Source organism: Antechinus flavipes, chromosome 6 (assembly GCF_016432865.1).
Source record: "Antechinus flavipes isolate AdamAnt ecotype Samford, QLD, Australia chromosome 6, AdamAnt_v2, whole genome shotgun sequence".
NCBI classification, from domain to species: Eukaryota; Metazoa; Chordata; class Mammalia; order Dasyuromorphia; family Dasyuridae; genus Antechinus; species Antechinus flavipes.
The window spans coordinates 7,438,044-7,465,927 of record NC_067403.1 but is presented as its reverse complement, the minus strand read 5'-3'; the positions used below and the strand labels follow the sequence as shown (position 1 = coordinate 7,465,927).

Genomic DNA, 27,884 nt, shown 5'->3' with positions numbered 1-27,884 from the left:
TTAACAACTGGAGGCAATATTTATTGTTCATGCCTAGGTCAAGCCAATATAATAAAAATTATAATACTATCCAAGTGAATTTACTTTTTCAATGCCATACCAATCAATCTACCACAAGATTATTTTATAGAGCTAGAAAAATAACAAATTCATTTGAAAAAGTAAAAAGTCCAAAAAATATACAAAATTCATCGATACTAATTTAGGCAGCTAAAACCTCCATAATTTAGAGAGTAGACAGTTGGATAGGGAAGGAGTAATACAATGCTATAGGCTATTGTCAATCCTGATAATTCACTATCTTATGTGAAAAGGAAAGCAATTTTTTGGGCAAAGGACCCAATCCAGGCATGAGGTCTTCTTTTAGGAGTGGATCACTCTCAGAAAGTCTCTGATTTCATTAAGAAGTTAAAGATGGATTCCTGAAGCCAATGACACAAATAGAAAAACTAGAAGGATGGGGTCCCATTTTCTTCCAAAAAGAGGGAGGAATCTTTGTTGTATGGACTCTGCTGCTCTGAAAATACAAAAAGAAGGAAAGTCATGAATCAGGTAGGTTAGAAAAAAGCCCATGCCTCTATTCCCATTGCAGGACAAGGCTGACCAGCAGGACTCTGCTGCTCTGACAATACAAAAAGAAAGAAAGTCCTGAATCAGGTAGTTTAGGAAAAAGCCCATGCCTCTATTCCCATTGCAGAGCAAGGCTGACCAGCTGGACAGGTTTGGACCTTGGATCTTTAAAGCACAAGAAGAAATCTATTAGCTGAGGGATCCAAGGCTGCCGTGGAACACTTCTGTTTGAGCTGGCCTGACCCTGGCTCTGGAAATGCCTGGTGTTGGGATCCAGGGTGCCATGCAGAGTTCACCCTTAACTTTCACTTGTCTTCCCACTTCTGCAATAAATATGCAATAAACACTGGATTACTTTGCTTTATATAACACAGGTATTGTATTTCGCTCCATGGAAGTTAAGTTACTGCCTCCAGTTCTTTTGAATCATCGTCATGTGGGTTTCACCCAAGCAATGATTCTATCTTTTCTTTGATTTTCTTCTTTCTCCCAAAACCACAATTTTGTTATCTTAACTTTCTCGATTTAAATGATCCAATTTAAAATGAAATTTGGAAAATCTTTTCTTGAAGAGAATAATTCTTTCATAAAAGGAACTCATCTTAGTAAATCAAGATGTGTGTTGTCATTTTTAAGATTTTAATGTATCATGTGACAGGATCAGAGATTTAGAACTGGAAGGTACTTCAAAGGTCATTGAGCCTAGCCCATTTTATAGATGAGGCCACTGAAGATACAAAATGACAGGTCAGGTGAGTAGTGAACATCCCATGAAGCTTCTGTGAAGCTGTTTTAATCTTTGTTCCTTCATTTCCTTCACTAGTGGGAGAAAGATACAACATTGAACACCACACATAGATCAGAAGGCGAGCATTAGAAGAAATTTGGGGGATGATCTGGTCTAGCTGCTTTGTTTTATAGATATGGAAACTGAGGCCCCGAGAAGCTGACTTGCCCAAAGGCTCCCAGATGATAAGGAGATCTACCATTTAAACTCAAGTCTCTGGATTCTGAATCCAGCATTAGGTCCAGAGCACCATGCTTGTGCTTTGTTGTTGCAAGTATTACTATTTTTAAGGAAATGTGAAAAAAATGGATCCAAGTCTTGCTTCAATTTTAAAAAATAGCTGATATTTAAGTTTTTTTCAAGACACTTTATATCTAGGCACATGTTTGTATGCACGTGTGTATGTGCACACATAACATGTATGTATGCAATATACTGCTATATGTATATATTTGTGTGTATATACTATGTATATATAGTATTTATATGTGTCTATATATGTATTTTTTAAATTGCCAAGAAAACTCCAAAAAGTGTCACTAAGTAGTCAGACCTGATTGAAACAACTGAATAATAATAACAAAATGGATACTAGAGGAATGCCATCGTGAATAGGGTGCTGGGTCTGGAGTCAGGTAGATTCATTTTCTTGAGTTCAAATGCAGTCTCAGACACTTATTGGCTGTGGGACTTGGGGCAAGTCACTTAACCCTATGTGCTTCAGTTTTCTCATCAGTAAAATAAATTGGAGAAAGAAATGGCAACAACTCTAGTATCTTTGCCAAGAAAATCTCAAATGAGATCAGGAAGTCAGAAAACAAATAAATGCAGACACACACACACACACACACACACACATATATATATATATATAATTACAAGCATCATTGTCCCCATTTTATAACTGAAGATACTAAGATCCAGAGAGTTGAAAGGAGTTAGTCACCATCACACATCCAGTAAAGATCAGAGGTGGAATTCCCTCCCAGGTCTCCTGACCCAAGGTCACTGCTCTTCCCATTTCATCAGGCAAAATACTGTATAAACTCCCACTTAGAGCTTTTCTAGGTAGATATGGCACATGTTAGGGGGTCCAATGATACTTACGAACTAAAGACACAGTCAGAGTGGACTGTATGGTCCAGACATTGTAGGAGCTTCACAGATCTGTAAGAAGAAATCATTCTAATTTTATTTAAAGTTTCTATTTCACAATAATCCAAAAGAATTCCAAGGACTTGTAATAAAAAATGCTACCATCTCCAGAGAACTGATGGACTCTGTGCAAACTGAGGCAGAATTTTTTCCTACTGTCTACTTTTCTTGCCTTTTTTTTTTCCAACAAAGCTAATATGGATATGTTTTGCCTTATTTCACTTGTATAATTGCTGTCATGTTGCTTGCCTTCTCAGTGAGTGGGGGAAGGTGGAGAGAGAGAGAATTGGGGATTTAATTATTTTTTAATGTTTAAGTATTTTTAAAAATAATAATAATAAAGCTTCTATTTGTGTCTTGAATGTAACCTCCTCCTGGCGGCAGCAGACTACCTTTCTTTTTAAGATGCGAGTTTTTTCTGCAGTCCCCAACAGTCCCATAGCATGTTAAGGTTTGCAAAGTGACCACCTGGGGGCCTCAGAAAACCACAGAACCTCAGAGCAGGACTTGGTCTTGGAAATGCTAAGAACCACCGTCTGCCTGAAGCATGAATTCTGTGAGTCATGCTGAATGTACCAGCTTTCTCCTGAATCCTTCCAGGCTCCAACCGGCCTCAGCCTGTGCCCATCACCTTTTCAGACAGTTCCACCCATTAGAAAGCTCCTTGGAACTTCTACCTACTGTCTGAACATGTCTGAGACAGCTCTTCCCCTGCTAAATTTTCAAGATGCACATTTACCGCTCAGAAATCAGCAAACCCCACAAATTAGGGGGTTGATTTATTGCTTTGCTGAATGTCTAGACACAATGAAATGATGGAGAAAATTTTAATAACACAAATTAAGCTTTAAAGTATGTCATTCATAGATTTGGGGAAAGGGGCGACCAGTTAAACATTTACCAGCACACTCATCATGCTTTTATTCTAGTGCTGTCCATTAAAACTACAATGAAAAAACTACAAAACCTACAATGAAAATTATATGAATAAATCATATGCTTCTTTTCTATGAAAACCTTTCAGATATTTAGGGGTACCTCTCACATATATCTTCCTGTCTTAATCTCTTCTGAGCTAAGAATGCCCAAGAGTTCCCCTGTGCTGTGGTTTCAAGACCCGACTCCACCCTACCATTCTAAAAATGGTACTTAACCCTTGTCTAGATGTGTGGCAAAGTCATCAAATAATGTAGTATTCCACTATTACACCCAAGGCAGAAAAGTAGGAGAGTTCTCAGAGCCTTAACAGAAAATGACTGGTACACTTTGGATTGTTTTGTTTTGTTTTTTAAGGGTGATACTTATTTTTGTTTATCAAGGGGAAATATGTCCTTTCTTATATGTGCAAAAATGTTTGTAGCATTATAGTAGCAAAGAATCAGACATTGAGGGGATGCCCATGAATTGGAAATGGCTGAACAAGTTGTGATATCTGAATGTAATAGAATACTGTTATTTTGTAAGAAATGAGGAACAGGCAGATTTCAGAAAAACTTCTAAAGACTTACATGAATTGATATCAAGTGAAGTAAGCAGGACCAGGAGAACATTGTACATGGTAATGATGTGGGAAAGATTCCTTTCTAGATTCCCATCCTCTCCTAGTTAATAATATAAATTACCCTTTAACTCACAAATTCTGGTCCCTTTGAATTCCAATAGAAGATCTGGACCTGTCCCAGCCCCACCCAGATCTGAGCCAACTTTGGGGCTACACCCCAAAGCCCTCGAGCTAAGTCTCTTATTATAAAAAGGCCACCACGGCTGGGAACCCCTCTTTGCAAAGATTCCAAACATGGTAGCCATGTGAGGACCCTCTGTCCACTGCATCCTTTGTCCAGTGCCCTCCTTATCTCTATCTTCACCTAATAATAAACCTCTTGTATCCTCCAGGTCAATAAATGCTTTCATTGGGAACTCCCACCGCTACTAGATGCCATTTACCACCGTATCCTTCCGCCGAATCCAAGGGGTTACAGGGGAGCTTTGCTTGACTCCCTGTACCCCAAACCTGCCACTAGACCTTAACTAAACCTAATTTCATTTAGGTACCCCAAATCTAGACCTCAACAGTAACTGTGCAATAATCAATTACGATTGGTTTAGTTCTTTTGAGCAATATGATGATCCAAGACAATTCCAAAAGAATTGAAATGAAAATGAAAATGCTATCCATATCCAGAGAAAGAACTACGGAGTCTGAATGCAGATTGAAGCATATATTTTCATCTTTTTTATTGTTTTTTTTCTCATGATTATTTTTCCTTTTGTTCTGATTTTTCTTTCATAACATGACTAATATGGAAATAGGTTTGACATGATTATACATATTTAACCTATACCAGACTGCTTGCTTTCTTGGGAGGACAGGAGGGAGATAGAGAGAGGGGAGGAAAGAAAAACTTAGAACTCAAAATCTTTAAAATATGAATGTTGAAAACTATCTTTATATGTAATGGGGGGGGGGGGGGGAGGATACTATTAAGTACAAGGAGGAAAAAAATCTTCTCCTTAAGCTGAATGTGTTTGTCAGTCATTACTACTTTGTTTTTCATCACTAGGTTTTAGAGGGAATGGCTAGAATTTCTATGGCATGTTAAGGTTTGCAAAGTACAAATAACAGTTTAAAGGGGAAAAAGCAGCTTAAAAGTATTAGTAATAGCTAACTCATCTCATTTTCAAGCACATTCATAAAAAGATGTGTATTAAGAAAAGTTATTATACATTATAACCAGAAAAAAATTTTAACTTTAAAAAAAGTTCACAAAGCATTTTAGCAACAGGCATTTCTTAAATGGGTATTTTGTGTCAGATACTATGGCTATAAAGACAAAATGAAATTGTCTTCACCATTATAGAATGTATATTTTAATGAAAGAAAGTAACACCGACATAGTTAAGTGACCTATTGGAAAAGGGATGGGACAGAAATTCGGGAGATCTGAATTCAAATTTTGCCTCAGATTCTTACTAGCTATGAGACTGAACAAAGTACTTAACTACTTCTCAGTTTCCTTATCTGTAATATGGAGAATGATAATAGCACTTTTCTTTACAATGCTGTTGTGAGGATAAAAAAACGATTTAACATTCAAAGCCCTATGTAAATGGCAGCCATTATCATGATTAATACAAGTACATTTGCATACAAACATATACAAAATAATTTCTGAATCAAAAGCACAGGTCCAATATAAAGAGCAGCTTTTTAAAAAAAAATAGAACAGAAATTCCAGAAGGCATAATGAATAAATGGGATGGAAACACAGGTATGAGTGTGCAAAGAAAGCTAGTGATGAAAAAAGAGCTTTGGCTGAACTCGCAACTCAGAAGAGCAAGTACACTGAGGGAAGCCATAGGGGAGTGGATCATCGCACCCTTCGCAGGAACAAAGGTCTCATTGGTTTATCACCCTGAAGAAAGATGTGGAAAGGGTGGTGGGATACAGACACCAGAGTCTGGTCCTTGGCACTGCCTACAATCCATATGTTCATTATCTATTTGATCCTTACTAGGAGGCTCTTTTTGAGGGAAGGGTTATTATTCCCATTTTACAGAACAGGAAACCTGAATCTTAAGTGACTTACTTAAGGTTACACATTAAGTATCAGCAGCAAGATTATAATGTCAAAAGCAGCAATTTATCAGTTACCCCCTGATTAGTAAACTGATAAAAACTGCCCTAGAATTCGAGTCACAAGCTTAGATGACTCATGTGACTTTGGTAACTTCTTTCTGTGCCTTGATCTTTTTCTCTGTCTACTGATAGAATTGCAAGAGATCAAAGGATGTTAAATTTGTTTTTGGTCATGGCAGACTGGTGAAATGTATGAACCCTTATCAGAATAATAGTTTTAAATTCACAATACAATAAAAATTCCTACATAAATAAAATTGTAAACAGGAAAAAAAATAAAATTACAATACAACGCATAGGATTACAAAGATAATGTTGAAATACAATTATCAAATAATGAGTTTTTCTGCCAGAAGCTAGTCTTTGGGTTTATCAAACAATAGATTACTTTAGTCACTGATTATTGTGTCATGTGTATTTAACCTACTCCTCTGATCCACCCCTCTATTTCTTAGCCAGTAGATGGTTTTGATGATTGTTGCTTTTATAATAGAGTTTTAGATCTGGCACTACTATGCCATCTTTCTTTGCTTTTTTACCCCCCATTAATTCCCCTGATATTCTTGACCTTTTCTTTTTCCCGATGAATTTTGTTACTATTTTTCCTAGCTCTATAAAACAATTTTTGTTAGTTTGATATGGCAGACAACAAAGCCATTTTTGTTTTTTTCCTAATTCTTTAGATCTGACTTTATGTGGAAAGTGTTTTGTAACTGTGTTCATACGTGGCTCTCTTTAACAATGAGATAATTCAAACCAATTCCAATTGTTCAGTGATGAAAAGAGCCATTTACACCCAGAGAGAGGACTGTGGGAACTGAGTGTGGATCACAACATAGCATTTTTACTCTTTCTATTGTTGTTTGATTGCATTTTGTTTTCTTTCTCAGGTTTTTTTTTTTTTTCCTTCTTGATCCAATTTTTCTTGTGAAGCAAGATAACTGTATAAATATGTATACATATATTGGATTTAATGTATATTTTACCATATTTAATACGTATTGGATTACCTGTCATCTAGGGGAAGGAGTGGGGGAAAGGAAGGGATACTTTGAAACAGAAGGCTTTGCAAAGGTCAATGTTGAAAAATTACCCATGCATGTTTTGTAAATAAAAAGCTTTAATAAAATTTAAATAAAATAAAATAAAGTAATTGTGCTCTTATAGTTCCTGGGTTTGTCCTGACAAATAGACACCCAGATATTTTATTTTGTCTACAGTTATTTTAAATGGAATTTCTCTATCCCTTGCTGCTGGGCTTTGTTATTGACATATAGAAGTACTAACGATTTATGTGGATTTATTTTGTATCCTGCAACTCTACTAAAGCTGATTTTTGATTGATCCTCTAAGTATATCATTCTCTCATCTGCAAAGAGTGATAGTTTTCTCTCCTCACTGGGTACTCCAACATTTCTAGTATAATATTGAATAATAGTGGTGATAATGGGCATCCTTTTTTCACCCTGAAATACAACTATCAAAAAAAAAATTTAATTCATGGACACAAAGATAATGAATTAGATGATCTTTAAGGTCTCTTTTTAGGGTACATAAGTGGTGCAGTGAATACAGAGCCAGAGATGGAATCAGGAATACCTGAGTTCAAACCCAGGCCCAAACACTAGCTATGTGTCCCTGGTCAAGTCACTCAATCCTGTTTGTCTCAGTTTCCTCATCCATAAAATGAACTAGGGAAGGAAATGACAAAACTACTCCAAGATCTTTGCCAACAAAATCCCAAGATTTCACAGAGTCAGACAGAATTGAGAATGACTAAAGATCATCAAAGTCTCTTTCATATCTAAATGCCTTTATCCCATTTTGTTATGGAGAGATGCTGTATACTACTCTGTGTCTTATGGAGATACAAAGAAAATGTTGTGAAACACTCTTGATTATCAAGGGCCTCCTTACCTAATTAAGGGTAATACACATAAAATACTCAGAATATACATAAATCTAAAATATAAACCAATTAAATGTAAAACTGTAGAGTACTAAGGGAAATGGTTTAGCAAAGGGAAAATGTCTGGCTCAGACTACTCAGGGAAGGCTTCATGGCAAGAACATAATCATAAACAAGTCTGTGAGTGCTATTATTATCACCATTTTACACATAAGGAAATCAAGAAGTGACTTGTTTGAGTTCATACAACTAATAAGTATTTAAGGGAAGATTCAAATTCAGGTTTTCCTGCCTCCAAGTTACTCATTCAACTCTAGTATCTTGGTGTTCTCTGATTCCTACTTCCTCCCTTATTAATGATATAATGCCAGTAGTTAGTAGATAACTTGCACTAGGAACCATAGACAATGTTTACAGGAAGGGGGGAGTAAGTAGATGGAGTAGAAGAGAGGGAGGAGTGACGAGAGAAATATCCCCTTCAACAGCAAAAGTTCTTGGACTATGGAATATTGTCTTCCCCACCCAGTAACAAGCCATCAAGGACCATTACTTTGGTAATTAGCAATATTACCTTATCAATTAGCTAATATAACCTTGGATAGGATATGAATATCCCTATAAATATTCACTAATCAGAATCCACTCACCTGTAATTATTAATGCATTCATATTTATACTCCATGTTTTTCAGCCTGTTTTCCAGTATTTTCACACTGCCTTCTCCACAGGATTCTCTATAAAATAAAATTTCAATTATTAAGTACCTTCTCTTGACGATTGAACAAACTTGATTATACAACTATCTTAGAATAATTCATTAGCATAAATTATAGTGATCAATAGTTTCCCCACTCTGGCTGATAGGAAACTGGCTAAATCAGTTTTTGCCTTGGGCCCTCTTTGGTAATACAAGAAAATCTAAAGACCCTTCTCAGAATAATATTTTTAAATATACATACAATAAAAAACATAGGACTATAAAGAAAAGTAATTATATTAAAATACTTTTATATATGTATATATATGACAAACATGCTTCTATTAAAAGTTACATGTTTCTTATAGATTTGTGATTCAAGGTGGCCATTGGACATAATTATCTATAAGAAAGATCCGTGCATTATTGGAGGCAACTAAAACCACCCAAACTTATAGCAGATCCTGGGGAGTTATCTTTAGGGAAGGGTTTTTCTCTCATGCTAGGTAATTTTGGAAGGAGAACAGACTGAGGCAGAGTCATTGAGGTAATAATAAAGAGAATCTTCTCAATACCTATTAAGATTGGGAACACTGAAAACTGAGAAATGTTTGTCACCCAGCACTTAGCAGAGTCATGCATTTGGAAAGGGCTTTAAAAAAGAGGGTTGTTCTTATATCACATTGCTTACTGTCTTGGGGAGGGGGAAGGTTAGGGAGGGAGGGAAAAAATTTAGGAAAACAAAGTCTTACAAAAATGAATGTTGAAGACTTCCTTTATATGTATTTGGATAAGAATTAAACACTATTAAAAAAAAAAAAAAAAAAGCAAACAGATTCTTGACAGGCAAACAATGTTACAAACTTGCTTGCACTTCTCCTCCTCCATATAAACTCATTGAAGGATTTCTGATTCTCAGTACTTTTTTTCCTTTCAAAAACAATTACTTTCCCCAGTTACATATAAAAACTTTTTTTTTTTGTTATACATGTACATTTGGTTTTTTATATATATTTCCTCATATATCATGTTGGGAGAGAAAAATCAAAACAAAAGGGGAAACATGAGGGAAAAAAAAAAACAGAAGAAAAAAGTAAACATAGCATGTGTTGATTTACATTCAGTCTCCATAGTTTTCTCTCTGTATTGAGATGATGTTTTCCATCTATTGGGATTGCTTTGGGTCACTGGATCACTGAACCACCAAGAAGAACCAAGTCTGTCATAGTTGATCAGCATACTGTTACTGTGTCATCCACACAGTTCTGTAAATCTTTCCAGGTCTTTCTAAAATCAGTCTAATAAATCATCATTTATTATAGAACAATAATATTCCAAAATTTTCATATACTATGACTTATTCAGTCATTCCCCAATTGATGGGCATCTACTCATTTTCCAATTCTTGCCACCACAAAAAGAACTGCTACAAATATTTTTGTACATGTGGGTCCTTTTCCCTTTCTTAGGTAAATCCAGTACTCTGTCTTCCATACTCTGATACCTCTTTACTGATTTTTAGCCAACTCTGTATTAAATGAGTCACTCCATTAAGATTCTCTATTCTGATTTTGTATATTTTGTTCTGACAGATATTATTATTTGTCAAAGTAACAATAAATTCATTTTTGCTGATAGTTGCCTGAAAGTGAGTTAAACAGATGTAATTTTTTTTTTTTACATCTGAACATTGAGAGTCTAAAATAAGCTTTAAGAAAAAGCAGGGAAGTAAGTAAACAATAAATGTGCTGAATAGGCAAATGAGCTTCTTGTAGGGAAATGGATTGTCTCCCCAAGTATAAAACATAGCAAGAGGTGAGACATCACAGCACTCCATCCTGGAGTAAGAAAAGGATTGGATCTACTGGGAGCAAAATCTGAGTTGCAATCCAGGTTCTGTGTCATTTTGGATAACTCAGTGGATCTCAATTTTCTTTTCCATAGAATGAAAGAAATGCACCAGAATTCTAAGGTTAATCCTAGTTCTAAAATCATTATCCTTTAAACCTGAATGAATTCATGTGGAATAACACATTCATTTTCTCTCTCGTGAAAGTGCACTGCAGAGAGAATTCTAAAAATTATATATGTCTTTTAATTAGGAAAGAAAATGACATAAAGGAAGAATTTGCCCAAGATCACATTGATAGTAAGTAGAAGAGCCAATCAGTTTCTTAGATTCCAATTTCAGAGCTCTTTTAATTATATCACATTATCTTTATACCTCTGCCTTCCCAGAGACCAAGGTCCTTGGTTTTATTTGTCCAATATTTGACTAAAAACTTGGGTGACCTGCCAACTTAGAGATGGAATGAATTTTTTCTGATGATTTTTAAATAGTTTGTTTACCAGCTATGTACACTTAGTTTTTAAATAATTATTCACTTTGAATAAATAAAGTCTTAACTTACAAATATGGTCCTCCAATTTCATGCATAATCCAGATCTCAAATCGTGTGACTTTATCTTTTTGGAAGTAGGGGATTTCATAGTCTGCAAAAAAACTAAAGAAAGAAAATCCTAAATTCTCAAAGCATCTTTTTCTATCAACTCATTTACATACTATTTCCCCCCAAGTTCTTAAATTAATATACTTTGCTTTTTTTAAAAAAGTGTTCCTATTCCATGTTCTCTTGATTAGAAAACAATTACCATAGTCTTAGCAAAAGCTTGAAGCTTATTATTTAAAGCCAGTTAATTTTAACATGCTTTTAATGGAATCTGAAAATCTCTCAACAATGCTGAACAATATTATTTTAAACATATTTTTAAAATGAAAGAACTTTAATTGTTTTCCATATTTAAACTGCAAAATCGCCATAATTTGAATTATAAATATCATTTTAAAAAGTGTTATGAAAGAAATGTTTTCTTTTTAAGTTCACGTGGTAGGTTAAGTATTGCTGAAATATACCTACCACAATACAGATATTAACCAAGTAAAAATCTAAATTTTATTATATTTAATCACAAGTTAAGAAGAATAGAAAAATAATCTCTAAATAGAGATTAGGCTTTTCTGACAAGTTTTTATAGAGAAAATTATATCAGAGAGAGAGAACTAATTTTTAAGACCTTGCAATCTCATACATTCTTTTAGGCTATAAAAGTTTATGTTGTGGTTTTGTTTTGTTTTTTAATTTCATAAACTCATGTTTCCTTCCGTGTCAAAACATTGAGCAAACTCAGTTAAGCAAAGTCATATACATCCCCTTTGGAAACAGACTAGCTCTATAGGTAAACTAAGACTGCAGATTAAACAATGAGTTTGCCATATCTTATGCTTACAAAACTACAAGATATTTTAAAGAAGTCATCATGAGCTAAAAGAATGGCATAGGATAAGGTGGGGCAGAGAAGGGAGGCAGATAAAATCTGTAGAAGAATAAGAATGGGATAAAGAGAGAGAGAAAAGGTGGAGGAAGAAGATAAGGGAGCCATCCATGGATTGGGGGGTGGAGAGGGTGGCTAAGTATTAGCAAAGCAAGTTAAGGAATAGAATTAAAATAGAATTGGCAGTGATAGGACATTAGAAATATATATTAATGCTGGATCAGAAATAGAGTTCATTAAAAAGGTAGGGCTAATAATCATTGATCTTAGGAAAAGTCAAACTTAAAGATTCAATTAAGAGAAAAATCTACATTATATCTCAGCCATAATAATATTGTTTTAGGTGCATATCTACATATATATATATATATATATATATATATATATATGTATGTATGTATGTATGTGTGTGTGTGTGTGTGTGTGGTGAGTTTATATGTGTGGGTATGTATATATGTATATGTATTATGTATAAATATACCCATGCTTAATCGTAGCCTACTTGGGGGAGATGAAAGGTGAAAAAAAAATAATAAAGTAAAAAGTACACAGCAGAGAACAAAAGAATAACTTATAAGAAAGCAAAGAAAAAACGGGCAGTTATGAATATATTATTATTTTTGCTTCCTTGAAATGGAAATTCATTGTTACATATTTTGAATACTCCCTGATGTTCTTCTGGGCACATGATAATGTTTTGTTTTGATTTCTTAAAATATTCCCTTTCTGTCTCTTTTTTTCTCTTTCGTTCTTTCTTATTTTGCATTTAGTTTTAAATAAAAAAAATAATTTTTAAAAAGTTTAGTGTCAGGGAAATTCTTCCACAAATAAAACATTTTTGGGAGGTTTTAAAGATAGTATATTCCCTAAAGAAATCCTACCAAATTCCTTTTATGACACAGACATGGTACTGATACCTAAACCAGGTAGGTTGAAAACAGAGAAAGAAAATTATAGACCAAGCTCCATAATGAATATTGATGCTAAAATTTTAAATAAGATATTAGCAAAAAGACTACAGAAAATTATCCCCAGGATAATAGACCACAATCAAGTAGGATTTATACCAGGAATGCAGGGCTGGTTGAATATTAGGAAAACTATCAGTATAATTGGCCATATTAATAATCAAATTAACAAAAACCATATGATCATCTCAATAGATGCAGAAAAAGCATTTGATAAAATCCAACATCCATTCCTATTAAAAATTCTTGAGAGTATAGGAATAAATGGACTTTTCCTTAAAATAATCAGCAGCATCTATTTAAAACCAGCAGTAAGCATCATATGTAACGGGGACAAACTGCAACCATTCCCAATAAGATTAGGAGTGAAACAAGGTTGCCCACTATCACCATTACTATTTAATATTGTATTAGAAATGCTAGCTTTGGCAATAAGAGTTGAGAAAGAAATTAAAGGAATAAGAATAGGCAATGAAGAAACCAAATTATCAGTCTTCACTGATGATATGATGGTATACTTAGAGAACCCCAGAGACTCTACTAAAAAGTTATTAGAAACAATCCACACCTTCAGCAAAGTTGCAGGATACAAAATAAACCCACATAAGTCATCAGCATTCTTATATATCACCAACAAAACCCAACAGTTAGAGTTACAAAAAGAAATTCCATTTAAAGTAACTACTGATTGTATAAAATATTTAGGAATCTATCTGCCAAGGGAAAATCAGAAAATTTATGAGCAAAACTACAAAACACTTTCCACACAAATTAAGTCTGATCTAACCAACTGGAAAAATATTAAATGCTCTTGGATTGGGCGAGCAAACATAATAAAGATGACAATACTACCTAAATTAATCTATTTATTTAGCGCTATACCAATCAGACTCCCAAAAAACTACTTTGATGAACTAGAAAAAATAACAACAAAGTTCATATGGAAAAACAAAAGGTCAAGAATTTCAAGGGCATTAATGAAAAAAAAAATCAAATGAAGGTGGCCTAGCTGTACCAGATCTAAAATTATATTATATAGCAGCAGTTACTAAAACCATCTGGTATTGGCTAAGAAATAGACTAGTTGATCAAAGGAATAGGTTAGGTTCAAAGGACAAAACAGCCAATAACTTTAATAATATAGTGTTTGACAAACCCAAAGACCCCAGTTTTTGGGATAAGAACGCATTATTTGACAAAAATTGCTGGGAAAATTGGAAATGAGTATGGCAGAAACTAGGCATTGACCCACACTTAACACCGTACACCAAGATAAGGTCAAAATGGGTTCATGACCTAGGCATAAAGAATGAGATGATAAATAAATTGGAAGAGCATAGGATAATTTACCTCACAGACCTGTGGAAGAGGGAGGAATTTATGACCAAAGAAGAACTAGAGATCACTATTGACCACAACATAGAAAATTTTGATTATATCAAATTGAAAAGTTTTTGTACAAACAAAACTAATGCAGACAAGATTAGAAGGGAAACAATAAACTGGGAAAACATTTTTACAGTCAAAGGTTCTGATAAAGGCTCATTTCCAAAATATATAAAGAATTGACTCTAATTTATAAGAAATCAAACCATTCTCCAATTGATAAATGGTCAAAGGATATGAACAGACAATTCTCAGATGAAGAAATTGAAATTATTTATAGACATATGAAAATATGCTCCAAATCATTATTAATCAGAGAAATGCAGATTAAGATAACTCTGAGATACCACTACACACCTGTCAGATTGGCTAGAATGACAGGGAAAGACATTGGAGGGGATGTGGGAAAACAGGGATACGGATACATTGTTGGTGGAATTATGAACACATCCAGCCATTCTGGAGAGCAATTTGGAACTATGCTCAAATGGTTATCAAACTGTGCATACCCTTTGATCCAGCAGTGTTTCTACTGGGCTTATACCCCAAAGAGATACTAAAGAAAGGAAAGGGACCTGTATGTGTCAGAATGTTTGTGGCAGCCCTGTTTGTAGTGGTTAGAAGCTGGAAAATGAATGGATGCCCATCAGTTGGAGAATGGTTGAGTAAATTGTGGTATATGAATATTATGGAATATTATTGTTCTGTAAGGAATGACCAGCAGGATGAATACAGAGAGGACTGGAGAGACTTACATGAACTGATGCTGAGTGAAATGAGCAGAACCAGGAGATCATTATAGACCTCAACAATGATACTGTTTGAGGATGTATTCTGATGGAAGTGGATCTCTTCGATAAAGGAAGCTAATTCGGTTTCAATTGATCAAGGATGGACAGAAGCAGCTACACCCAAAAAAAGAACACTGGGAAATGAATATAAACTGCTTGCATTTTTGTTTTTCTTCCCAGGTTATTTATACCTTCTGAATCCAATTCTCCCTATGCAACAAGAAAACTGTTCGGTTCTGCAAATATGTATTGTATCTAGGATACACTGTAACCTATTCAACATGTAAAGGAATGCTTGCCATCTGGGGGAGGGGGTGGAGGGAGGGAGGGGAAAAATCAGAAGTGAGTGCAAGGGATAATGCTGTAAAAAATTACCCTGGCATGGGTTCTGTCAATAAAAGTCATTAAAAAAAAAAAAGATAGTATATTCTCTTTATCCTCTCATTGGTTTTCTTAATTCATATTTGCCCTTCATTTTCAAAGAGGACCATGACATCAGGGAAGTGATGTCATGACGTGCAAGTGAATGGGATTTGAGGGAGGGCTGGGCAAGGTTACCAGCTCACTTTCTCCTCCAGAGCCTTCTGGGTCCAGTGGCAAGATATAGATCAGAATGGATAGAAATGACCCTAGGAGAAATGGTAGACCTTGGACTTTTTAAGCTGAGTAAATTTAATTACATTTTGGTCAGATAAGGCTAATATCAACAGAAGACAGGTTTATAGTTAGCCAAAAGTTTCAGGGGAAATGGTCCTGAGACCAGAAAAATTAATAAAAGGAAAACAAAAATTCTCATAACAGAGGGGAACTGAGAGATTATCTAGTCTAACCCCTTGCCAGATAGATGGATTACTTCTACAATGAGCTAAGAAAAGTTTTTACATTTTTAAGTGAAGTCTTACTATAATTTAAAAAAATGTTAGCTAATTCCAGGGATAGAGAGGTCACTATCTAAAATGTCAATCCATCCCATTTTTTTACAGCTCTAATTTTTAGAAAATCCTTCTTTAAACTTAGACAACATCTGTGTCCTTGATAACCTTCATGATAACCTTCACTTAATGATCTTATATGATCCTAACTCCGGCTATTCAAACTAACTATTCAGAATATATAAATAAAATGTATAAATTCAGAATGTACAAATAAAAATGTATTAGCAGAATATCTAGAATATAGAAAGACTTTAATAAATGCTTGTTGCCTTGACTATTTTGTTTTAATATTTCAAATCCCTTTTCCAAATAAATCTTTCTGATTATTTTAAGATCATACTCCTATGCATACTAAATTTTCTTATTCAGTCTTCCAGTTGCTACAATTAATTCTTATTGTTTTATAGTCCCTAAAATATTTTTGGCATTTCTCCTTGGGACTTGCTCCAGTTATTAATACCCCTTAAAAATAAACACTCAAAAATTAATTAGACTTTCAAGCCTAACCAATGCAGCATAAAGTTAAATCAATCACCTCCCTTGTGCTGAGCATGGTATTCTTATTAAAGTAATTTGAAGTTCACTTTTTTAAAATCTTCTACGATTCTATGACTCACATAAGTAATAGTATCTCCAAATTATGCTGATTTTACTGATTTTTGAAATCTCAATTATGATTTTATATTTGTGCCTATAAAATTTCCATCAGAATTTAATGGAATCTATGTTTACAGATGATTTCAGAATGGTGTGACTTCTAGCACCCTCCCCCACATTCACTGAAGAGCACCTCAGCCATTTTGTATTTTGCTTTGTTGTATGGGTTGCCATGGCCATTCATCATCAAGGGGCTGACCTAGTTGGGGATTAACCTTCCCATGCTCAGCAAGGCTGGCTGCCAGTACAATCCTCAAAGTCTCTACAACTTGTTGCAGCCTGCCAGCTTCCCCAAGCCCTGGGTATAATCTCCAAGGAGGGCCACTTCAGCACCACACTGAGGGACTGAAGAAGGACTTTTTCGAGTGGATACTCCCATAACCTGCACATCATACTTTGAATACTATACATTTGGCAAGTCCCAGTGCTCTAATTTGTTGCCAAATCTACCAGCTGGGCTTCTTAACTTCAATACTTCCAAAAACTGACTTTCTCCGCTAGACCTGTCAGAGCTTGCCCTTCACCGGCCCAGGTACAGAAAGCCTAGGATCACCTCCACCTCTCCCTGAGCCAATGCAGCAAGATAGCAGGAAATACAGAGTGCACTTTTTTATTCTAAATCCAGGAGCTCCCCCACCTTGCCCACTTTACACACACCTTAGCCCATATATACAAAACCCAAACTCCCTAAAACTTTCCACCATGAAAATGCCACTGCTAAAGTGGAATATGAGCCAATTAGTTAAGGATCCCTGTTTCCCAAACTCTTTGTCAGTCTAGAACAGGGATTGTCCTCTGCTCTTTGAGATATTTTACTGGTCTTATGCTATAGGGATTTGCAAGAGTTTTCATTTGCACGGCAAACGTTTAGATTAGTTTGTAGGTAATAGTTCACAATTCAGCATTTTTTTCTTTCTATCAACTTTTTGATACTGGTCTAATGTTAATTTTTTTTTTCCACTTACCCCTTTACTGGATACGCTCCACATGGCTCTGAACCATTCAACATAACATGTATCACCCCGGAGCTATCATGTGCATACTATGAAAGAAAACAATTTTTTTAATCAAATAATTAAGAACTGCTAAATATAACACTTAAGAGAAATCAGAATTTTGTGGAGTGGATACATTTAGAAAAGAGATTATAAACTCCTTGCAAATAGACTACTTTTTGTTTCTTTTTGTATCCCCAACATTTACCATGGTCTCTGGTACTTAGTAAATGTTTAATAAATACTTATTGACAGAATATAAGATCAAGTGAAGGTCAGTTACAAAATAGAGTTGGTTTGATGTGGAGAACTATTCTATTTCAAGAACACTGACTTCATCTTGTGCTGCCCCTGTATTCTTTTCGATCTTGTTGTTTTTCTGCAAATCAGCCACAGAATAATGGATAATTTCATAGTTTCATAAATGTAGGTGGATACAATTAATCAGCATCTCTTAATTCTGAGACAAGAAAGATCCTGAAACCTACTTGTCTCCCTCCCAACTTATCCCAAACTTATTTTTCCCCATTCCCAATTTGGAAAACCCCTTTAATCTTTCCTCCCATTAGAAATCAGATTACCTAGTTTTGTGTCCTGGCTTGTATTCTAGTTAATTGTTTTCTTACAATTAATTCATTTTTTTTGATTAATTTTTTCTAATGCATAAAAATCTGTCTCACTGTGTTCAGGGTCTTTGGACCAACCTGGGAGTCTAGTAACCCATTCGCTAGGCCTGTTTTGGCTTGGGTTGTTTCTTCAGTTATTTTTAATGAACCATCACACACAGTGGTAGATGCAAGTCATTAATTAATCATAGAACATATAGGAATTGTCTATTCCGACAGTTACTGAAACTTGGCCCTTACACTTAGCAGGCAGCTGGTTAGGGCTGCCCTTACACGGGGGTGCAGCAGCTGGACCGCCGTATGATATGATGCTATTTGCAAAGTGTTTTCCTCATAGTCACAATTTTTCCAGTAGAACGTAAGCTCATTGATGGCAAGGACTAATTTCTCTACCTTTCTATCTTCAGGGTTTAACCTGGTCCCAGGCAAATAATCTACATCTAATAAGTCATAGTTGAATGGAATTGAAGCACTCTGTAAAGTAGGAATAAGTGATTGTGGATAGATAGGAACAAAAACCTCTCTAATTTTATAGATAAAAAAGCTGAGGCGCAACAATTAAATCGCATATCCAAGGTCACAAAGCTAGTAAGGGAAGGTGGGAGTCAAAGCGAGCTTCCAGGTCCTTTCCACTTTGCCGTGTATCATCAGGAGTTCACTTACCCATGGCCCCAGCTGTCACCAAGCAGAGAGCACCCTGGGTGGGGTTCTGATTGGGGCTAAAGCTGCTGATCACATAGTCAGGGTAATTAGGCAAAAGATGCGAGGAGACTGCAGACTGGGCTTGCGGTTGGGGATGGGAAGCCAGAAGCACTGAGCCAAAGGAAGCAAAGGGAGAAGAACCAAAGGGCCCGGAAGGAAGCTGCGGCTCCTTGGGGAGTTTCCAGAGACCTGATGTTCATGACTCTAAGAGTGCTTCTCTGGCATTTCCTGGCAGCGCCATGCATGTTTGGCTCAGGGGTGGGAGCTGGCAAGGACACAGGGACTCCACTGGAGAAACCCCTTTTAATCCTGCTGCACAAGGCCCAGGTAATTAGCACACAGCTTCAAAACTAGTGCAGGGCCCGTCAAAACAATTTGCAGCAACTGCTTACCTTGCTGGCAAATAATCTGGCTTGCTGTCATTCCTGATCCTGGCCAGAAACATTGATCCCAGCCTTAGCTCTCCATAATTCTTAATTCTGGCTTTCGGCAGAGTCGGGAGAGACCTGAGCAAGCTCTCTGGTCTGGGGAAGGGGGGATGTTAAAGGAGGAATCCCCTCCTAGACTGGCAACTCTGGGATGTTTTTGCCTTTACCAAGTGACTCATTTCCTGATGCTTCTGCTCCAGGGCAACGTCTTCCAACCAGTATTTTGGCTTTTCTCCCATCTCTGAATTGTGTCACTTGACCATGTTTGATCAGATCCTGGCCTAGGGGATGCTCCAAGAAAGCCCTCAGTAGCTGCTGGAGCCCTCATTTCTTCAGTGTTAACCCCCCTGAAGGGCATAACTGAGCCCCTGCAAACAAGAAGCAAGAGCCTGTGTTTGCGGGTGTGTGTGTATGTTTGTGTGTGTGTGTGTTTGTGTGTGGTGTGTATTTTTATATAAAGAGCTCCAGCTTTTAAGCTCCCCACTGCCCACCTTACGATGACCACTAAGATCATAAACGTAAATTGGAATTATCGGAGAAGATTCCCTGGCTTGCTTTGGCCAGGAATGTCCCTGCTAATGGCTTCTCCCAGTTCAGAGGTCCTCCAGGCTTGTCCCCTTGCCGGCAGAGCTCCCCAAACTTTCTCCGTTCACGGTACCCTCCCTTAGTGTCTCAGTAATTTTTCCCAGTACCCTAGGCCCCAAGAAATTCCCAATGCTTTGGTTAATTAAGTAGCTGATCCAAACAATTAAACAGGCAGTTCGGTGGGACAGCAGGTGAGGACTGGGGCTGGAGCCAGAAAGCCTTGCCTTTTAACGCCCCCTCGGATAAGCTCTGGCAAGCTAGTTCTCCTGTTTGCCTCAGTTTACCCCGTTATGATAAGAGAATACTAGGTGTTTCACCCCGAATTACCTGGGAGGAGACTCTCTTCCAGAAGGAATCCACAGCATTATTTTCACAGTCTTTTTCTATGGGGCAGGACTGGTAATCAAAGTCTAGGGGAAAATCCAAAGTGATTTATTGATTTGCTTTATCACAAGGGAAAGCAGTTAAGGCAAAGAGCCTGGTTGAGGGGAATATACTGGATATTAGGGAAATGGGCAGAGGAATGTCGCTCGGATGGGAATGGCTTCATAGAACAATAGAAATGACCCAAAAAGATCACCGGCTCTCGTTTTCAGCAGGTGTGTTATTGCCATTTATAGATGACGTGACTTTAAACAGCGCAAGGTCACGTGCTCTAGTGATAGTTGCAACAAGATCCTCTGATCTCCACAGATTTCTCATGGTCACAGTTTGGGATTTTAAAATGAATGATAATAATAGCTAACATTTCTGTAGCACTTATTCCATGCTAAATACTTTAGAATTATTATCTTATGTGGAATTCTGGGAAGTAAGTGCTTTTGTTATCTCCATTTTACAGTTGAGGAAACTGAGGAAATTCAGGTTAAGCGACTCCCTCAGGTTCACATAGTAAATATTTGAGACCAGATTTGAACTTTGATTTTCCTGACCTTGAAATCAGGCCTCCAGGAACAAACTTATGATTGGCTTCTCAATGACAGCATCCCCCCCCCCCCCTCCCGCCTTGGAGGACAAAATCACCTTACCTGTGCCATTTTCTTCTCGACACCAAGTGAGCAAATCTGCTACTCGGCCATATAGCGTGTCGCTTACAGGCATCAGCCGCTGGGCGTTATCAGCATAAGCAGAAACGAGGTAGTAGTTATTTTCCCAGAACAATGACTGGAGAGAGAAATAGATATTTAAAAAACTCACTAACTAGTTCTTTTCAACATATAAATCATTTCAGTTTTATGTAGGGACGCAAAGAGCTACAATCTATCTTACTCTCATTTTTAACTTGCTTTGTGATGAACGGTTGCTCCTGACTTATCTTAAACACTCTTTTCCCGTTGGAAAAGGGTATGGATTTTATTTCTTAATCATAAGAGATTTTACAAAAAATAATGAAATATTCAATCAATTATATAAAATTCATATAAATTTAAATTTTTAGAATTATAAGAGTTCATATTCATATAACAGGACCCATATAAGATTCACATAAATTTAAATTTTCAGAATTACAAGGGTTCATATTCATGTAACAGGTACCAGCCAATAAGTCTGGTCCATATGACCAGTGCTCAGCCTATGCACTCTCCATGGGAATTTTGGGGCATGTGGAGACATTCTGTAACTGGTCTGGTTCGCCAACTACAAGTTTAAAAGGAGATTTTTTGATTGGCGATGGGGGTAGAAATGGTTTTCATTCAAGAGACATTAACCGTCCAAAGGCAGTCCTTTTTTGGTCTGCCTCTTACCTGCTTGCTTTCTGGTTAGAGAAGGGAATTATAAGAGAGGGCCCTCCCCATGCAATGCCAAAATGTAGCCTATAAATACGGGCTAAATTCATTGCTGTTAGAAAGAAGTAACTGCGTCTTAGGTCTCATGGCTAGCAGTAAAGCTTCCAGGTCCTGAACTGTGACCCAACCTTTGAGATGGAACCCACTTCTAGTTTAGACAGGCGCTGATCCAGCATGGCAACTGGGCACAAACTTGGGGCGTCCCATTCTATGTAGAACTGTGTCTCCCAGGTGTTGGGGGAGAGGGGAAAATGTCCCTCAGTTTTTGCTCATCTTTATTAATTAGTCAAATGGAACTGAAGCATTAATCACTGGCATCTCGGGGTGTGGTTGGGGAAGAGTCTAGAGACACACCCAAATTCAGGCTCACAGTGTGGAGGAACTCGGAGGTCCCAGGATATAGCAACCCCTACGACCATACAGCACTTTTAAGATTCATGAAGTCCTTTTCTCATGTAACGGGGCTGATGGGAGAGCCCTCAGCTCAACTGTATGTGTTCCAACTTTGAAAGACTTAAAATCTTTGATCAACATAATAACCATTTCTGAAACAGATGAAGAATCCAACCCTTCTCCTGACAGAAACGATGTATTTGATAGGCAGAATAAGACCTACATGTTTGGACACAACCAGACAGTGGAAATTTGTTTTGCTACAAGGCTTATCTTTTTCTTTTTCCATCGGGAGGTGGGGCTGGGAAGTACAAAGTAAATGCTGTTAACTGAAAATAATTAAAACAGTTTTCATCATTTCTCCAATTAATTTGATAGATTACAAGTTGTGGGCCTTTACAGGCTCTCTTTCTTGGACAGGTTAGAGGAAACCTCTCTGAGGATTTCCAGTGATGGCAACTACCCTCATGGATGCTAGTCAATGGTATATCCGTCCCCAGACTCAGCCCATGGATCTGGATCATGGAACTAGAGCAATTCCTGTCTAATCCATGCCTAGAAAAGTCTCTCTTTCTTTGCACACTTTAACTTGGACTTCCTTCTCCTCATTTCTCCCCTCCTTTTCCCTTTCTCTTCCCTCAATACCCACAGCCAAATATGGTGACTAGAAAGAGCAACGTATGACACAAACAGCATGTACTTGTCTAAGTGGCCTGAGGTTCTTAAACCTAATTTCTGACCACCTTTTGGCTTCCTCTAGTCTTTCCTGCGCATAAGAGATGAAAGAGGCTCTCCCCGTCCTTATGCTCTTGGTAATTCCAGATTCAAATGTTCCCAAGAGACTGGGAGTTTCTGAGTTCAATCCTTTGGCCAAGAGTCTCCTTAGAAGTAGATTTCTTTAAGAGAAGAATCAAGAAAGAGAGAGAAAAGAGCTTCTTGGGAGCCTAGAATCCTCAAGAGGATCCTTGGCCACAGCTTGTACTCGCCACCACCCTATAAGGCAGTGTCCCAGTTTATTGGAATTGTTTTTGTCCTAACTCAGGTCTTAACAAAGAGACAGACTGACCCGAGATGCTAAAAGCAGTGGGCCTTTGTCAAGGTCCACTTTAACTCACCAATGGAAGATGTGAGTCCCCACAAGAAGTACCTTGGTGGCCTAATGCAATCAAGGAGATACCCCGGGGACCAGGAATTCACAAATCCACTGAGAGTACTGCAACCTCAGCAAGATAGAGGGTGGCCAATTGGACCAAAGGCTGCCCTTTGGATGGGAAACACTTCTTACAAGTTCTGGTCCCTCCTTCTGGTGGATAGGTGGGAAGCCAGGGTTTCTCTTGCTATTTTAGAGCAGTACACACTGTAGATGTGCTTAAATGCTGGGGTAGCCACATATAGCCGTAGCAAAATGAATAAGGGCCAAGAGCTTTTACAGGGAAGGGAGAAGTCTCTCCTAGGTGTGTCTGCTGTATGACATCATAGGCAAAAAGACCCTCAGGATCACTAGGAGCACTGAGCACAAAAAAGCGAAAGGATTCCAAGAGGAGAAGGACAGAGACGGCCTGTCAAAACAAAGGCTTTTGGTTTTTCTGGCCTGTAGATAGTGGAGGCATTAATACTCCCATTTAACAGGTGAGGAAACAGTCTTGGAAAGGTTAAGCGCCTCCTACCAGGAGTAAGTGGCGGCACTGAGACGGAACCCAGGTGTTCTGTGTCGTGTCCACTACACTGCGTTGCCTCACACAGTCCTATATTAGAGAACATTTACGACAGCCTTGTTCCACACGAGCTAATGTTGCAAGAATATCACTATCAGTATGAAATGTTCAGACTTCTCTTGGAAATCACAGTTCTTTTGGGTCTGGAGAGTTTGCTCTTATTCTCCGAGCGGGAGAGGAGGCCAGATTTCCCCCCAGCGCCAGGAATCTGGGTGTGGCCATCCCACTCCTTAGGAGGGGGCGGCACTTTCCATCCTGCCTGGTTTGTGCGGGCACATTCCTCCCGGAGTCACTGACTCATGCCTCACACTGCAGCAATAACCCTCCGTGGAAACGATGGCTGGGCATGGCGGGCAGCACCTTGCTGTTAACTTTAACGGGCTTAGCTGTCCTACGGGAGGAAGAGGCAGAGGTGTGAGAGAGGCAGAGGGAGCATCCTGCATCTTGGAAAAGGCACGAAAGCCCCTGAATAACCCGACTGCACAAAAAGAGGAGCTTTGGTTCCTGCCAAGCCGTTGGAGTAAATGTCTTTGCTGAGAACTGGCTCTGCCAGCTTAGTGACAAGAGGAAGCGCTCCGGCGGGAGTATCAGGAACACCCTAGAACCCCGAGAGTAGAAGCCACCTGGCAGTGCCAGAGGGAATTAGGGGAGCGAGCCCAGAGAGGCTCCATATTTGGTCATCATTGGGTCATCCTTCGGGGGGAGAAACATCGGATCACGGCGAGCTTCCATTTCCTACTGCACCCTGTGGCAAGCGCAGCTTTATTTCCCAAGAGGTTGACAGCTGCTCACAGGAAATATTTCATAAGAGCAAAAAGATAGAAATACTGAGAAAAGGAAGCTTCCCATCAAGACGGTGCTGGGGAAGATGCAGGAAGGAAGCAATGGGATGCGTGCTGAGAACATTTGCCACATTTTCCCATTTCTTTTTTCTGTTCCAGTGAAATGTTTTTTGGATGTTTATCATGTTGTTTGCTTAGGTTTCTGGTGGGACAGGAATAGCTGAATAGATCAATCTGAGCTGACTTTTTTTTTTTCCTTGCTGAGGCAATTAGGGTTAAGTGACTTGCCCAGCGTCATACAGCTAGGAAGTGTTAAGTGTCTGAGGCCGGATTTGAACTCAGATCCTCCCGACTTCAGAGAGCACCAGACTTTTAAGGGTCTCAGTTTCACACTGTGGAGCACATACTGTGTCTGTATAGAGAGAGGGGAACCAGAGGAACTGCCCACATAATTAAGAGTACCTTATCTCTGGGAATGGAGTGTCTTGAGAGGTTGATAAAAAGGTCATAGTCTGAAGGCAGTACAGAGCAGGGACTCTTGTGGAGCACAGATTTGAAGGCTTCCCATATTGCTGAGCAGTTTTTGTCACTGTAAAGGAAAAAACAAACAATGGTATTGGTTCCTTATTTGCAAAGATCCATGACTTTAACCCAATGCTTATAAAGCACCTATCATGTGCTTAACAAGCAATCATAACGTTTTGTTAACAAAGATTTTTTTAAAATCCCCGCAATCAAGGAGTTTACATTTGATTAAAACTTAGGTTCTATTGTCCGGAAAAGATATATACACAGAAAAGGAAATACACAGTATTTACAACCTACAGAATGTCTGGGGAGGGGGAAGGAAGGGACTGGATGGCTGGGTGGTATAGTAGGTAGAGCACTGTGTCTGGAATCAGGAAGTCCCAAGTTCACATCTGGCCTCAGACCTGCCTAGTTAGATCTATGACCCTGAGCAGAGTTTTTAAACTACAAAATGGAGATGATAACAGCACCCATCTTGATTGTTGTGAGGGAAAAAAATAATGGCGGAGACAACTATGAAAATAAATAGTTAGATAAGCTACTTGTCAGAACAAATAGAGGGTCAGTTCAGAGAGAAAGGTAAAATTTTGGAGCTGAGTTTTAAAGAAAGTCAAGAAAACAAAAAAGGCCGAGATTCTTGATCCTGAGGGCAACTTTGGCCAAGATCTGGTTGGGCTCAAAATCAGTGTACTTAATAGTACTCTAAGGAAAGGGAAGGGAAGGGAAGGGAAGGGAAGAATGTGTCCTTTCACTTAGTCATTTTTACCAAATCAAAAACAAAAAGTAGCCTCCTACTAATCAGTTAATTAGCATTTATTATGCCCCTACCAATAAGATAAAAAGAAGGAAGTTGAGTTCCTGGAATTGCCTAAAATCCTAAGAGTTTTCTTTTGTAATCAAAAAGTGATTAGAGGAAAGGAGGTACAGAAGGAAACATTCAGTACCTGTCAGAGAGGTATCATCCAGAAAGAACAAAGGAATACAATAACAAAAATAAGACTAAATGGAATCAGATATGTTCTCCCAAAAATTCACTTTTTAAAAATTATTCTAGCTTTTTATTTACAAGTTATCTGCATGGGTAATTTGTCAGCATTGACAACTGCCAAACCTTTTTTTATCAATTTTCCCCCCCACCCCTTCCCCAGATGGCAGGTTGACCAATGCATGTTAAATATGTTAAAGTATAAGTTACATACAATATATGTATACAGGTCCATGCAATTTAAAAATTCACTTTTGATACCCTCGATAGTAATAGGAAAATGTTGGAAGAGGGCAAAGTTTTGGGGGAAAAATAATGAGTTCTGTTTTGGAGAAGCCTATTGTACCTAGATGCAACTAGATGCCTATTGTATCCATATACTATACAAAACATAGATAGTATATGCTATAGTATCTATATTTACCTATATACTATATACAGCACGTATATAGTATGTACTATATGCAATAAAGATGATATGTATTATAGCACCTATATGTACCCATATGCCTCTCATTTGAGATTTCCAAGAGGCAAGAGACATGGAACTGGCGCTAAAGAAAGGGACCAAGGCTAGGAATATAGAAGATATAGGAATCAACTGCGTAGAGATAATAACTGAATCCATGAAAACAGAAGAGATGCCTGAGATTGCATGGGACACTAGGAGAAAAGAGTGCCTAGGACTGAAGCCAGCTGGCCCTGGAGGTGACCCTGCCACCCTCCCTCCCTCAAATCCCATTCACTTCCGTGTCACAGCATCACCTTTGAGGGAGGGAGGGCTGAGCGGGCTCACCTCCAGAGCCAGCTGGCTTCAGGGATCAGGAAGACTGACAGCAAAGCCATCTCAGCTCCCAGATGTCAGAAAACACCACTTTTCTCTGAAGGAGACACTCCCTCTGACTTACCTGAGGGCCGGGTTCACCAGGAAGATGTACTCATAACATCTGCCCAGGAACAGAGACTCCAGGTAGCGGGTAGTGCCTTCCCCGCTCCAATGATACCCTGCTGCCCAGGCAGGGCTTTCCCCGCTCCGATGAGACTCTTCGGCCCAGGTACAGCCAGCAGCAGCTCCCCTCAGCACCCATGCCCAGAGGAGCATCCACACCTGCAGGTTTAAGGTGAAGGGCTTCATGGAAGGATTTCCTGCTCGGGGAGTCGCCTACCTGCAGTGGGCAGGAAAGGAGGAAGAATATCTCCCTGCTACTGATAAGGGACCTTGTGTAGACAGCTTAGTTAGCTGATTCAAGGAACAAATAACTTCTCAGAAGGCAGCGATCTGACTCATAAAACTTTTTATTTCTTTTCCTGGTTCCTCGTCCTTCCCTCCTTTCCCTCTCTCTTCCTCCTCCCTTCTCTCCTTCAGACGGTCATCTCCCCCCTGGAACCTTTGGATCTGGCCAGCAAAACAAAGCATTTGCTACAGTCAGCAGAAGTTCAACTTGCAAACCTTTCCTTTCCTTCCTGCTTCCTTTGATATTCTCTTTTATTTTCATTAAGCAGAAGGTCCTTCTCTTTGAAAGAATGAAAAAG

General features: G+C 38.1%; 1 protein-coding gene across 1 annotated transcript; it reads right to left on the bottom strand.

The window, feature by feature from the left end:
* On the bottom strand, positions 1-27,884 carry BST1 (bone marrow stromal cell antigen 1). The gene is made up of 9 exons (XM_051965370.1): positions 27,260-27,884; positions 25,301-25,427; positions 21,190-21,325; positions 20,489-20,571; positions 17,791-17,867; positions 11,167-11,259; positions 8,706-8,792; positions 2,465-2,524; positions 1-517 (listed from the first exon to the last, which is right to left on the bottom strand). The coding sequence occupies exons 1-9, from the start codon at positions 27,484-27,486 to the stop codon at positions 409-411; spliced, it is 999 nt and encodes a 332-aa protein (XP_051821330.1). The 5' UTR covers positions 27,487-27,884; the 3' UTR covers positions 1-408.